The sequence below is a fragment of the Bos indicus genome, chromosome 19 (genome assembly GCF_029378745.1).
Source record: "Bos indicus isolate NIAB-ARS_2022 breed Sahiwal x Tharparkar chromosome 19, NIAB-ARS_B.indTharparkar_mat_pri_1.0, whole genome shotgun sequence".
Taxonomy (NCBI): domain Eukaryota; kingdom Metazoa; phylum Chordata; class Mammalia; order Artiodactyla; family Bovidae; genus Bos; species Bos indicus.
In genome coordinates this window covers 43,285,791-43,299,619 of record NC_091778.1, presented here as the reverse complement: position 1 = coordinate 43,299,619, position 13,829 = coordinate 43,285,791, and the positions used below count along the sequence as shown (strand labels likewise).

The 13,829-nt window shown below is 42.4% G+C and overlaps 2 protein-coding genes across 5 annotated transcripts in view; both read left to right on the top strand.

Annotated features, from left to right (window-relative positions):
- ACLY (ATP citrate lyase) overlaps positions 1 to 1,563 on the top strand; it is a 44,477-nt gene extending 42,914 nt beyond the window's left edge. For all 3 annotated transcript variants that reach the window (XM_019980946.2, XM_019980947.2, XM_019980948.2), the window contains 2 exons: positions 10 to 86; positions 584 to 1,563. In XM_019980946.2, the coding sequence (XP_019836505.1) occupies positions 10 to 86; positions 584 to 678 (172 nt within the window). In that variant the 3' untranslated portion in view covers positions 679 to 1,563. The remainder of the gene's footprint in view (positions 1 to 9; positions 87 to 583) is intronic.
- Positions 1,564 to 2,950: 1,387 nt separating this feature from the next.
- On the top strand, positions 2,951 to 13,701 carry KLHL11 (kelch like family member 11). 2 transcript variants are annotated; one of them, XR_002182950.2, is made up of 3 exons: positions 2,951 to 3,561; positions 8,145 to 9,889; positions 11,793 to 13,701. XR_002182950.2 is itself a non-coding variant. In XM_019980949.2 (2 exons), exons 1-2 carry the CDS (start codon positions 3,017 to 3,019, stop codon positions 9,724 to 9,726), a joined length of 2,127 nt encoding a protein of 708 aa, XP_019836508.2. In that variant the 5' UTR covers positions 2,951 to 3,016; the 3' UTR covers positions 9,727 to 13,701. The 2 variants fall into 2 exon arrangements, 1 of the variants encoding a protein (XP_019836508.2); XM_019980949.2 differs by having other exon boundaries at positions 8,145 to 13,701.
- The last annotated feature ends 128 nt before the right edge of the window (positions 13,702 to 13,829 follow it).

The following is a 13,829-nucleotide window of genomic DNA, read 5'->3' as shown; positions in this document are numbered from 1 at the left end:
GTGTTTCAGGGAGGAAGCTGATGAATATATTGACATTGGAGCCCTCAACGGCATCTTTGTGCTGGGAAGGAGCATGGGCTTCATTGGTAAGTTGGTAGTAAGAGTTCTGTTTGGTTTCGGTTTTTTGTTTGTTTTACCCCATGGTTCAGGTATACCCCTTGCCTATGTGGCCAGTTTCTTTTTCTTTTTTTGGCTGTCCTGCACAGCTTGCAAGATCTTAGTTCCTCAAGCTGGGTCAAATCTGGGTCCTAACCACTGGACCACCAGGGAATTCCCCAGGCCAGTTTCTCTCAGCGAGATGTCACACTGTCTTGATCATTGTTGCTAATTCTTCCTTTGTTTAACTTCCGCTTTGTCTTTGTTCCTTTTTTCTTGGAAATGAGTTTGATTGTTAGCCTAGGAAAATAGAATGAAATCCAACAGGTCCTTTTACCAACTCAAACATCTACCTGTGGCATGGATCTAGATGTACTTCCTCATTTTTTGTGTGTATTAGTAAGATTTCCCTTCCTTATCTTCTCTCCCTCACCAAAATTCAACCCTCACCAGCTCTTAACAAAAAGATGTGTTTGCTCTATTTTAGGACACTATCTTGATCAGAAGAGGCTGAAGCAGGGGCTCTACCGTCACCCATGGGATGATATTTCATATGTTCTTCCGGAACACATGAGCATGTAACAGAGCCAGGAACCCTATTACAATAAAGTGATGACGAGAACTCTTCCCCTGGGAAATAGCCACAGACATCTGGCACTGGAGCTTGCTTAAAGGATGGGCCTCGAGTATAAACAGCCCCCAGTGTACAGACATTGAAGACCAACACCCACAGGCTAACACTGTTCAGTCTACACAAAGAAGCTTAATATTTTTTTTTATAAGCATAGAAATAAGAACCCAGCCAATACTTGTGACATTTGCTCTGCTACCTGCTATATTTATTATATGGAAGCATCTAAGCACTGTCAGGATAGTGTTCTTCCTCATTGGAGGGTGTTACAATGTTGCTTTCTTTTATTTTTTCCATTAGCTTAAAAAAAAAAACAAAAAGTTTTCCCTTGAAGGAAGGGAATGACACTTTTAAGACCTCAAGATACTTTCCATTTAAAGGACCCCTACCCTTAATATCTTATTTTTTCCCTTTTCTTCCTCATATAACTTGAAAAGCATTGTATTAATCTGATTTTTTTTTTAGGATCTTTTTGTATGTTGTGTGTTAGGAGTTTGGTATCTCCCCAAAATGTTCCCTGTTGCATACCAGTGTCTGCCTGTGTCAGGGGGAATGGGACCATTGCATCCTTAGCCATTGTTACAGAGTATGGGAAGTGGTAATTTAAAATGTAAACTTGTAACATACATATGTTTAAAGTGGAAGCGCAAAGCAAAAAGCTGTGAAATGTCTTGTGTCTTATGTTCTCTGTATTTATGCACCTGACTTTTGTCTGTTATTGACTCTTCTCCAACCAGTTTGCATCTGTAATCCATAAAGATTCCAGGCAGCTGCCACCTCAGTCTTTCCTCTGTATTATCATAGTTTGGTTTAAATAAACTATATAGTAACACTGACTGCCATCTCATGTCATCCATATATTTTCATCTGCATTCCTTTGAAATGTACTTACTAAGTTTTACTACATGCAGTTTTAAAATGTTCATCCATGGACTTTGCTGATGGTACAGTAGATGGGTATCCGCCTGCCAGTGCAGGAGACACAGGTTCAATCCCTGGTCTGGGAAGATTCCACATGCTGAGGAGCAACTAAAGCCCATGCACTATACCTACTGAATCCACACTCTAGAGCCTATGAGCCACAACTTCTGAGCCTGAGTGCCTGGAGCCTGTGTTCCGCAACAAGAGAAGCCACTACAATGAGAAGCCCATGCATGGCAAAGAAGAATAGCCCCCGCTGCAACTAGGGAAGGCCCAAGTGCAGCAACAAAGATAGCTCGCAATCAAAAATAAATAAAATCTTAAAAAAAAAAAAGTTCACACATCTCTTAAAAAAGAATCAAGGGAATTCCCAATCTCATTGCCGGCAGCCCTGGGTTCCATCCCTGGTCCAGGAACTAAGATCCAGCATGCCACCAGGTGCAGACAGATAAACAGATTTTAAAAAGACACTATCTTTAAAATAAACCCCAGTATCTTCTCCCATGAAATTGTGCCTCCCATTTCTCAGTGAATGGAAACCAAAGGTTTACTTAGATACTCAAGCTAAACACCTGGAAGGCATCCTTTCCTTCACTTCTCTGGTTGGCAAGTCCTGTTGATTTATCCTTTAAATAACTCTCTGATCTGTCCATATGGGGTCTGCTAACTTAGTGCCCCTAGTTCTACTTTTGACTCCTTACAGCCCACCAGAGATATTTTTAAAGGTGCATCTGATTAAGCCATTCCCTTGCCTGAAGCCTCTAAGTGGCTTTTATTCATCTTTTAAACAAGTATGTATGGAACAGTAATTGTGGACCAAGCACTACGTAAAAATACCTGATGGTTAAATACCTCATTTAACCTTCACAGCGATCTGCCAAGTTAGACAGTATCCCGTTTTTAAAAGAAAAATTAGTTCAAAGACAGTAAGTTACTTGCTCACCCTCATCCACTTAACTGGGGCTCAGTCTCAAGTCTTTCTTTTTTCCATTTTTACTCCAAGGCCATTCTAAACCTTTAAATAAAAATCCAACGGTGCCACTCAAGACACTAATAGGTGAGGGTCCAAGGTGGCTTTTGTTTCACAAAACGACCACGAAGAACACGCTGCTCTCTAGGAGAAGGAAAGAGCCATCGTCCCCATGGGCATGTGGATGGCCGGCCTCCGGGGAAGACAGTCATAACGGGAGCACAACAGTTGCCCCTTACCAAAGACGGACGCCTTAGGACAGGCGCGGCGGCGCGTGCGCAGACCCAGCGGCGGCCGGCTCCGCCCCGCGCCCACTCTTTATTCCCAGAATCCCTCTGTGTCGCACCAGAACGGCAGAATCGTTCGGGGACTGAGGAGTCGGGCGCGGCGGCGTCAAGATGGCGGCTGCGGCTGTGGCGGCGGCGGCAGCGGCGGCCGCGGCAGCATCTCTGCAGGTGCTGGAGATGGAGAGCATGGAGACAGCCGCAGCCGGCTCCGCGGGGCTAGCCGCCGAAGTCAGAGGTAGCGGCACGGTGGACTTCGGGCCTGGGCCTGGTTTGTCTGCAATGGAGGCGAGCGGGGGCGACCCGGGCCCGGAGGCCGAGGATTTCGAGTGCAGCTCTCACTGCTCGGAGCTGTCGTGGAGGCAGAACGAACAGCGGCGCCAGGGCCTCTTCTGCGACATCACCTTGTGCTTCGGCGGTGCGGGAGGCCGAGAGTTCCGGGCCCACCGCTCGGTGCTGGCCGCCGCCACCGAGTACTTCACGCCCCTGCTCTCGGGTCAGTTCTCCGAGTCCCGCTCCGGCCGGGTGGAAATGCGCAAATGGAGCTCCGAGCCCGGGCCGGAACCCGACACGGTGGAAGCCGTTATCGAATACATGTACACCGGGCGCATCCGCGTCAGCACGGGCAGTGTGCACGAGGTGCTGGAGTTGGCCGACAGGTAGGGGACGCAGGCGGGATTCGGAGCGCGGGGGTGGAGATGCTCGCCGACCGCGGGCGGCATCCAGGGAGGGCGCGGGAAAAGGCGTGGAGGGCAGTGCCCTGGGTAGGCTCGAGTGAGCCATAACGAAATGCATTCGTTTGATACTTACTGAGCGCCTGCTGTGTGTTGTGGGGCCGCCACTGCGCTGGGCACAGAGGGTGCAGCCGGCCAGTCAGGCAAGGGGTCGTGTCTCCAGGTGAAGAGACAAAGGCAATGAAAAAGTCCGCTTTTAATGAGTACAGTGTTGACATTTTAAAAGGATAGTAATTGCGTAAAGACCTTTCTCAGGAGGTGACATTTAAACCGACCTTTAAATGGCAAGGGAATCCTGGCCATGCAAAGATGGGGAATGACCACTCCTGGCAGATAGCGCAAAGGCCCCGCATCTCGTTTGGCTTAGAGAAGAAGTAAAAAAGGAAATTCAATGATCTAGGAGGTGAAGGGGAGAAGGGTGTGTGAAATGTTTTGGATAAAGGAGTTTGGATTTACAAGGTGATGTGAAGCTGGCTAAGGAAATGATTTGACTGAAATATTTTTAAGATGATTCTGCTACTGTGGAAAATGGGTTTTAGAGGGCCCAGATGGATATTCCAGAAACTATTTAGGAAGCAGGTGAATGCAGTTTGGAGATGGGGAGGAGCCTTTTGGGGCAGTATTCTATGTGTATATTTGTTATTTGAACGACTATCTCCTGAGTCAACCCCTGGGTTCTGAGCATCTGGGGATTCAGCAGTGAACAAAATAGACAAAAGTCCCTTTCTGCATTGCACTTCCATAAGTAGATGGACGGCAAATAAAACAGCATGTTGGATGATTGCTCTAGCTATTTTGAAAAATAAAGGATGGCGGGTCATATAGAAAATGTTAATGTAAAGAAGCTGTTTTCTAAACTGAATAGATAGAGAAATCCTCCTGAAGAAAAAGACATTTGCAAAGAATTGAAAGAGGTGTGGTTAAGAGTGTTTCAGGTAGGGGACGTCTCAGGTGCAAAGACCCTGAGATGGAGCTTCTCTGGAGGCTGCTGCTGCTAAGTCGCTTCAGTCTTCAGAATAGCAAAAGGCCAGGGTGGCTGGATCAGAGGGATGCAGGGCAAGAGAAGTAGGAGAGGCTTGAGGGTGGTAATGGGGATGGATCCAGATCCCACAGGGCTGTGTCAGCCTGTGGGAGGACTTGGGCTCCTACTCTGAGTAACATGGGAAGGTTTAAGGTAGAGTAATGATGCATTCTGATTTGCAGAATTCTGCTGTGTTGAGAAAAAGTGGGGAAGGGGCTGCAAGGGCAGAAGCAGAGAGACAAGCAGGTTGTTACAGAGGTGGTAGAGGCTTGGACTGAGGAGGGAGAAGTAAAAGTGATGAGAAATGCTTTGATTCTAGATGCATTTTGAAGGCAGAGGAGAGAAATTTGCCAGTGGATTTGATGTGAGGGATGAGGGAAAAGACTGCAGGTTTTTTGACCCATTGGAAAGATGGAGTTATTATTAAGATGTGAAAAAGTTCAGGAAAGTGTTTGGGAGGAAGTGTTGGTTTTTGGTCCAGGAAATGTCTTCTACTGGATGTCTAATAGGACATTGGATGGAGGAGCATTGGGAGCTAGAGATTGGGAGGAAATTAGCATATAGATGGTAATTAAAGCTTTGGGACTGGATAAAATTACCTAGGAAGAGAGTGTAGATAGAAAAGAGAAACCGAAGGACAGAGCTCTGGGGTTCTCCAGAATGTTAAAGAGACACCAGCAGAGCACCTGATCCCATGGAAGGCTAGAGTGTGTCAAGGAGGGAGTAGCCAATCATGTCAACTCCGTCACTTGTAAGTAGTCATTGGATTTGGTGATAATAGAGGTCATTGATGGCACTGACAAGAGCCATCTAAGTCTGACCATTGGGACTTCTCTGGTGGTCCAGTGGCTAAAATGCTGCACTTCCAATGCAGGGGGCCCAGGTTCTATCCCTGGTCTGGGACCTAGATCCCACATGCCCCAACTAAAAGATAATCTCAAGCAGCCAAATAATACAGTATCTTTAAAAAAATAGTATTTAAGAAATAGTCTGTCAAGAGAATCAGAAAAATGATACTCATGGACCTGTGTGAGGAGTCATCCAGGGAGGTCTTTTTCCCTCTGTAAGCTGGGAGATGGGCTTCCCAGGTGACTCAGTGGTAAAGAATCTGCCTGCTAGTGCAGGAGGTGCAGGAGACCTGGGTTCAATCCCTGGGTCGGGAACATCTCTGGAGGAGGAAATGGCAGCCCACTCCAATATTCTTGTCTGGAAAATTCCATGTAGCCTGGCAGGCTACAGTCCATGGGGTCGCAAAAGAGTCGGGGACTCAACTGAGTGACTAAGCACGTACACACACAACCTGAGAGATCCTGGAGCGTGTTTGTGTGCTGATGAAAATGAATCCGTGGAAGAGGAGAAATTGATGTTATAAGGACCAGAGTCTTTGAAACCAAGAAGGGATAGAATCCATATTAAAAGTGGAGAAGTTGGACTAGGAAGGCAGAGTATAGGGTACAGCTGTAGGCAGACAGATTGAATAGTGGGAGGGAATTCTCTGGTGGTCCAGGGATTAGGACTCATGGCTTTCACTGCTGGGACCCAGGTTGAAGCCCTGGTTGAAGAACTAAGATCTTCCAAGCCTCTTGATGTGGCTGGGGGAAAAAAAAAAAAAGGATTGGATAATGGGAAAATGAAGGTTTTGCCTGATTGCTTCTGTTTTCTCAAAGCATGATACTGGGTTATCTATTTGAGGGTGGGGTGGAATGTGGCAGGTGTATGTGTGCAAGGGGTGGCTTGTTGAATGCAGATGGATAGAGAAGGGTCATCGCACTCACTCCAGCTCTGTTTTCTTCTGTCATGTGAGCTTGTGTTCTTTCAGATTTACCCCTCCTTTACTGGAGACTTGAGTGAGGAGAGGAGAGAACACCCCCAGACAATTTACTTAAAACTTCTCTCCATAGGTCAGTTGCTGAGTAGCCACTTTGTGTTTGACACTATGCCCTGCAACCATCACAGCCAGTCCTACCCATCAGCTTTGAGGCAGGATTCCTTTACAACCCCTCCTCCCCCATATAGTCTGTCTGTTGATCATACCTACCTTGCAGGGCACATACACTGTAAAGCAATAATAGGAAGTGCCCAGCATGATCCCTGTCACGTGACACATGCCTAGTATACGACAGGCAGCTATTGTTTTCTTAGAGCAGTGTTTCCAAACACCTGTCCAAGGAAATATGTGTTGGCTTACTGGAACACCTGCCAAAAATCACAAGTAGAAGGTGGGGAAGCACAAGAAAGAGTGATCCTGGCACCCAGGCATATTTGAGAGCCACTAGAGCTCTTAACTACTCTGCCTTGTCTTTGTCTTGTAGCTGAGATGGTATGCTCCCTGAAGAGGGTAAAGGGAGCCTGTCTTGAAATTCATCTTCATATCACAAGTCAGTCAGTTATTAAGCACAATAATCATAGTAGCAAGTAGTTACTGAAGTGAGAGAGGCCTGGACTGACTGGTGAAGTCATTCTTAAATTGTTTATGTTCTCTGTCCTGGAGATGTAATCCTTAGTGTGTGCGCTAAATCCCTGCAGTTGTGTCCAACTCTGTGACCCTATGGACTCTTAGCCCTCTAGGCTCCTCCGTCCATGGGATTCTCCAGGCAAGTATACTGGAGTGGGTTGCCATGCCCTTACTCCTTAGCATTAGCCTCAAATTGGCCACCCTTAGGGCTTTAATTCTGCCAGATTAATTTATGTGAGCCAACAACATCTAGTCAGCTACATGCCAAACCGCTTTTCTTTTTAATGTGGACGGGCCTACACATTTTCTGTTGTTTTATTTCTTGGCTTCTTCAGATCTTAGAGTTTGCCTTGCCACTCCTGCTTTAATGAGAACCCAGCTCAGGACAAAACTCCTGAGCACCACCCCTGCCCCTACCCCTGGGTTACTCAGGGAGAAAGCTCTGGTGATGAGAAGATTAAAACCTCTGACACAAAGCCTGCACTGCCGTTCCCTCTGAAATCCGACCAGACAGCCTCCCAGGAGTCACAGTTTTTATACCATGTAGTTGATGCTTAAGGAAATCTCTTCATTGAGACCCAGCCTCATCTAAGAAGAGACTGGTTGCTAGCTAGGGACTTGGGCAGGATGGCACAGACAAGTTTGGATTGAGGTTTGCCTCTGCCAAGGGTAAATTACAGTGGAAACAGAGTGTAGGACTGTTGTTCTTTATTAAAGGATATTTTCTGAAATACCTTACATAATCAAAAACTCCATTTTGTGTGTGTATCACAAAATTTTGTATAATATATAATTACATATAAACTACCTAATGTAAATAAAATATATAAAGATGATTTTTACATATGCTTTTAAACATACTTTCCCACACAATCCTGTTTAATTTGGGAGGATTTGCTTGCTTTTTTCAAGTGTTGTGAATGAAGTGAGATGAAACTTATATTTCAGTTTGTATAATTTAGATGTTCTCAAAGAGCATTTTCAAAGTATGCACATTTGAAAATTAATCCTTCCTCTTTTTCTTGGTTTTAGGTTCCTATTAATTCGTTTAAAAGAGTTTTGTGGAGAATTTCTCAAGAAAAAGCTTCATCTCTCTAATTGTGTGGCCATTCATAGCTTAGCTCACATGTATACCCTAAGCCAGCTTGCTCTGAAAGCGGCAGATATGATACGGAGAAACTTCCACAAAGTAATTCAGGATGAGGAATTTTATACTTTACCTTTCCACCTCATCCGAGATTGGCTTTCGGACTTGGAGATCACAGTTGATTCCGAAGAGGTTCTGTTCGAAACAGTTTTGAAGTGGGTTCAGAGAAATGCTGAGGAGAGAGAGAGATACTTTGAAGAACTTTTTAAATTGCTCAGATTGTCCCAGATGAAACCTACTTACCTTACTCGTCATGTCAAACCAGAGAGGCTGGTGGCCAATAATGAAGTTTGCGTCAAGTTGGTGGCCGATGCAGTGGAGAGGCACGCTCTGAGAGCTGAGAACATACAGTCTGGCACATTCCAGCATCCTGCTTCTCATGTCTCATTATTACCTCGCTACGGGCAAAACATGGACGTGATCATGGTTATTGGAGGCGTGTCAGAAGGAGGGGACTATTTAAGTGAATGTGTGGGATATTTTGTCGATGAGGACAGATGGGTAAACCTACCCCATATCCATAATCACCTTGATGGACATGCCGTTGCAGTAACAGAATCCTACGTGTATGTTGCTGGGTCGATGGAACCAGGGTTCGCTAAAACTGTGGAAAGGTATAATCCAAATTTGAATACCTGGGAACATGTTTGTAGTCTGATGACAAGGAAGCATTCTTTTGGGCTAACAGAAGTCAAGGGGAAGCTATACAGCATTGGAGGACATGGCAACTTCAGTCCCGGTTTTAAAGATGTGACTGTTTATAATCCCGAGCTAGATAAATGGCACAACTTGGAATCAGCACCAAAGATTCTTCGGGATGTGAAAGCGCTCGCCATTGAAGACCGGTTTGTGTACATTGCTGCCCGCACTCCTGTGGACCGGGACACTGAAGATGGATTAAAGGCTGTCATTACTTGCTATGACACAGAGACTCGACAGTGGCAAGATGTGGAATCTTTGCCGCTTATTGACAATTACTGCTTTTTCCAAATGTCTGTGGTCAACTCAAACTTTTATCAGACAGCCTCATGCTGCCCCAAGAGTTATTCTTTAGAAAATGAAGAAGCGATACGAAAAATCGCCAACCAGGTTTCCGATGAGATCCTTGAAAGTTTACCCCCGGAAGTCCTAAGCATTGAAGGAGCGGCCATTTGCTATTACAAAGATGACGTTTTCATTATTGGAGGCTGGAAAAACAGTGATGATATTGACAAACAGTATAGGAAAGAAGCCTACCGATACTGTGCTGAGAGAAAGCGGTGGATGCTTCTTCCTCCCATGCCACAACCCCGTTGTCGAGCCACTGCCTGCCACGTGAGAATCCCATACCGGTACTTGCATGGCACTCAGAGATATCCTATGCCTCAAAACTTAATGTGGCAGAAGGACAGGATCAGACAGATGCAAGAAATACATCGACATGCCCTAAACATGCGGCGAGTGCCAAGCTCTCAGATAGAATGCTAGGTTCTTTGATGCATGCAGCTTAAAACAGACCTTTTCATGAGGCCGAAGATACCCAGACTGTTACTTGAAAATGTAGGTCAATAACTGATTTTCTACATGAATGGATTATCACCCCATATAAAGGAAATACAGTTAAAAACTGAAGAATGGGAAAATCAATTCAGTACGTGGTAATTTTTGTTAGTTTGCAGTCTTTATCTGTTGTTGGTTTGTGTGTATGTTGGCAAAATAAGATCTTATTAAAGATAAATGGAAAACCAGGTGTAGTTACTTGGTTGTTCTTCTGCCAACAGTTTATAACTTCTTTGTTTTAGGGACTTATGTTTTGAACATGCTTTAAGCACCGATTTTATTTGCACATGTATTTTGATAATCTTTTTCATTTTTTTTCCTGAATGGTTGGTTTTGACAAGATCAGAATACATGCATTGAGCCCTCATCTATAGGAGGAATGTGCAATAGTGAGATTGAAGTCTGAAGGAAAAAGCACAATGTTTTAGCAAGATGATTTCACAATGTTTGCATCGCTATTTTGTTGTCTTTGTTTATCTTGAAATACTATCTTGTTTATTTCTAGAAGACATGACTGATGAGAAATTTGTGATTGGCATTTGTGGAATATTTTTCATTTCTTTAGCATCTCTGTTGTAAACTTCACGCCATCACTTTGAGATAATGGTGGTTAGCAAGAGTAGTGATCTTTAGCTGATGAATTGATTACAGAGGAAGTTATATCTTTGAAATTTGTTTCTCTAAGCAGAAAAATATTACTAGTCTAGAGTAAGGAATCAAAGGCATTGAAAAATTTTAAAACGCTTTTTTCAGGAGATATTTGAAGATAAGTTACTGAGTGTAAATAATGCCGATGACAATCGACACTCAACACCTTTAGTTTTAAATTTTACTCTAATGCATATTATATGGAATCCTCATCATTCCTTTCTAAAACAAACTTTTCAAAATAGGAAGGAAGGAAGTAACAGTTTAGGGAAATGTTGCTAAAGAGAAGCCTTATTATTTCTCAACCTGGATTATTATAATATTTTGTCCATTTGCCCTAGACCTTCATTGAAACTTTGCCTGAGCCTAGACTACAACATTTGGGCACATAATTACGGCTCTTAAAAATTGATCTCTGTGGTTATCTTTTATTTATTCTAATGCATTCTTCTGATCTCACCTGTGCCCAGGCAGTATGCAAATTATCACATAGGTTGACCTTTAGCGTTCAGTTAATGTAGGAAACTCCTGCTCTAGTGGTTTGAAGTGTGGGGTCCAGTATACTTTTCTTGTTTCTTTCAGAATGTTTCTACCTTCTTGGACATTCTGGAATACTATTCTAGAAGGTAAATTCCAAGTGCAGTGATTTTTTTCCCCCCAGTTAGTTCATTATAGTTCTTAGCAGTTGGATCAAACATCAAAAGAAAAAGTACAATCAGGAATTTTGGCTCTCAGTGTGCTGTAGGACTATTAATGCTTAGCCCTTGGACTCTATACTAAGAAATTATCTGAAATTTCTAAATTGGTATCCTTGCCTAAGAACATTTTTTTAAAATGTGTTGGAAATCTACTTTAAATACATTTAATTTAGTCCAGGGTAGGGATGGGAAACTGCAAGTCTATTTCTATATGAGGATATATTATCCTACCCCATCTCTACCATTTCCTTAATTTCCATTTATTTTTAGCTATTTTAATAAAAGTTATTAGATTCTGAGAATTGCTGATTAGTTGTGAGAGGTCTGTGCAAGACAGAAAAGCTCATTAAATGGCTTTCTCATTTCTCTCTGATAGACTATATTAGCAAACTTCCTTTTCTTGATGGTGTTAAATAATTTAGTAGCTCACTAAGGTACCAGTTTCTTTCCAGGAGGGTGTGATGTCAGGTTTTTTTAATTGCCTTTTTTTTTTTGAGGTCTCAGAGATGTCTTCTGAGATAGTCATTACCAAGTTACTTGTAGGGTTGTCTTTTTTTCACATGATGTAGCAGAAGCCATAACTCATAAGATTTAGGTATAATCTGGTTTTGAAAGCGTGATTGAAACTGTTGTTTTTTAACTCGGCAGGCAGCCTAGGCCATGGCTGGAAAGAGAGGGTAAGTCCTTCCTTGCATGATCATGTGTGCAGGGTTCCTGACCACTGAATTCCTAATTTTCATATTTGAATTCACATGTGTGATTTCACATCGATAACTTGTGTTTCTAAAATATCCTAACTAACTTGTTAATAAGGAAGGAAACCAGATTTGCTTAAATCTGTTCAAGGCTGACATTCTGAAATTTTAAACTAGAAATAACATCCCTCAGCATTTGGAAAGGTTCTGATTATGATGACCAGCCTGCAATGGCTCTTTGGGAAAGAAATTTCCTTTTTAATGAAAACTGAAGATTGCATTTGACAACTTAAGCAGTTAAAAATACAGCTTTAACAAGGCAGCTTAACATGTATTTAAGCAAACCTTTTTTGTTGTTGTTGCTTTTGTTTTGTAGAAGGAAAAGAGGGGAATTGACTATATCAAAAAGTAAGAACTGTATATAACTTTAAGTGAGGCTGCTTAGATCTTGGAATGGATACCCTTTGAGTATACCCACCCCACCATGGTTTAAAAAAAGAAAAAAAGCCCGGTGTACATATTGAGAATGTCAGTCATGAGCTTAGTGTTTAAGTAATACCTCTCACTTGCAGTTGTGAGTCTGATTTGCATGATTAGTCTTGTGTATCTTGATATACAACTTTGCTTTTGCTGTGCCAATTCAAATTATTTTGCTTTAAAAAAAAACCTAAAATTTTATGGACGTCAGTTTTGTCTTGATTACTTGGTTTTGTATAGTATTTCTGGGACCAAAAAATAAATTGAAATCTTTTTTTATGTAGAACAGAGGTTTGAAGCTGGAAAGATAATGTTTATGGCAGATTTGTGTGCTTTTGTATATTAAACTCTTCAGGCTGCCGGTAAGGCAGTTTCTAGAGCACACTTACTTTTTTCTTCTTTTATGTTTCTTGACTAGTGTAGCATGTGGTATGTTTAAATACTTCATTCTCTGCTTCATAATTCTGATATGAACACTATACTATAGGTAGACAGGTAAGCTCTTTGTACATTTCAGTTACGTGGCCTAATCAAGCATAACCAAAGGGATGTTTTTTGTACTTGTCTCAAACTAAGCCTAAAAAGGGTGTATCAGCCACATTTCACGTCTTTTCCAAATATGAAGAATTGTGAAGCAAGTCCTCTGCCAACACTAGAAAAATAGGGTGTTTACAGGTTGTCATTTAACCTTAGACTATTTGGAGAAACAATTCAGTCTCTCCTTTTTCAAATTGTTAAACATTTTGGCACAGTTTTTCACTCCAGCTTGTTACTTTCTTGAGAATAGTCCATTTTTGTTTTTATTATAATGCTTATATTATACCATCTTTTGGTCATTGGAAACAAAACAGCTCATAGCCCAGTGATGTAATACAGTGACAGTAACACAATATAGTAGTCATTTTGCTTCAAGGAGTTTAATTAGATAGCCAAATAACCGCTCTCTGTTGATTACCTTTGTTGGGCTTGTCTTACTCTATATGGCCATTACTGCGAATGTCTGACCGTGAAGCACATACAGTAGAGCACTTGTTAACTTAATCTTCAGCCTAATGCACTTGCACTCATTGAAAAGTAGTGCTTGTTGTGTGGTTGAAGATCTTACGGTCTATGTGCAAGGGCTCATTGAATTATATGTAAAATAAATACTTAGTTCAAGTTGATACAGTGAGTTTTCTGGGCTAGCAGTATTGAGCCCCTGTCTTACCACAAGTATAATCTTGACTGTCTCCCTTTAATTAAGTCAGAGATGTAGAATTTAGGACAGTCTGAGACATTACCTTGTAAAATAGCTTGTTTTATGTTCCTAAAGCTACCTTGTTCTGTGTTAGAGCTACTAATCGTCTTGATGTAAGTTTTAAATAAATGTATTTCTTTAGAGCTGACTTGCACTGTGATTTCTCCTTTTAATTATGGACCATTGAATATAATTGCTTCCTTCTTCCCCTCGTACTCCCTTCCATCATCCAACCCTTGGCTCCCTTAAGTTGAACATTTTCCAGTACTCTTACAA

Bases quoted from the DNA above. Each gene is read 5' to 3' on its own strand.
- KLHL11 (XM_019980949.2), top strand. From the start codon at position 3,017: ATGGCGGCTGCGGCTGTGGCGGCGGCGGCAGCGGCGGCCGCGGCAGCA. The intron at 3,562-8,144 runs GTAGGGGACGCA...TCTTGGTTTTAG, and splicing joins GTGCTGGAGTTGGCCGACAG to GTTCCTATTAATTCGTTTAA.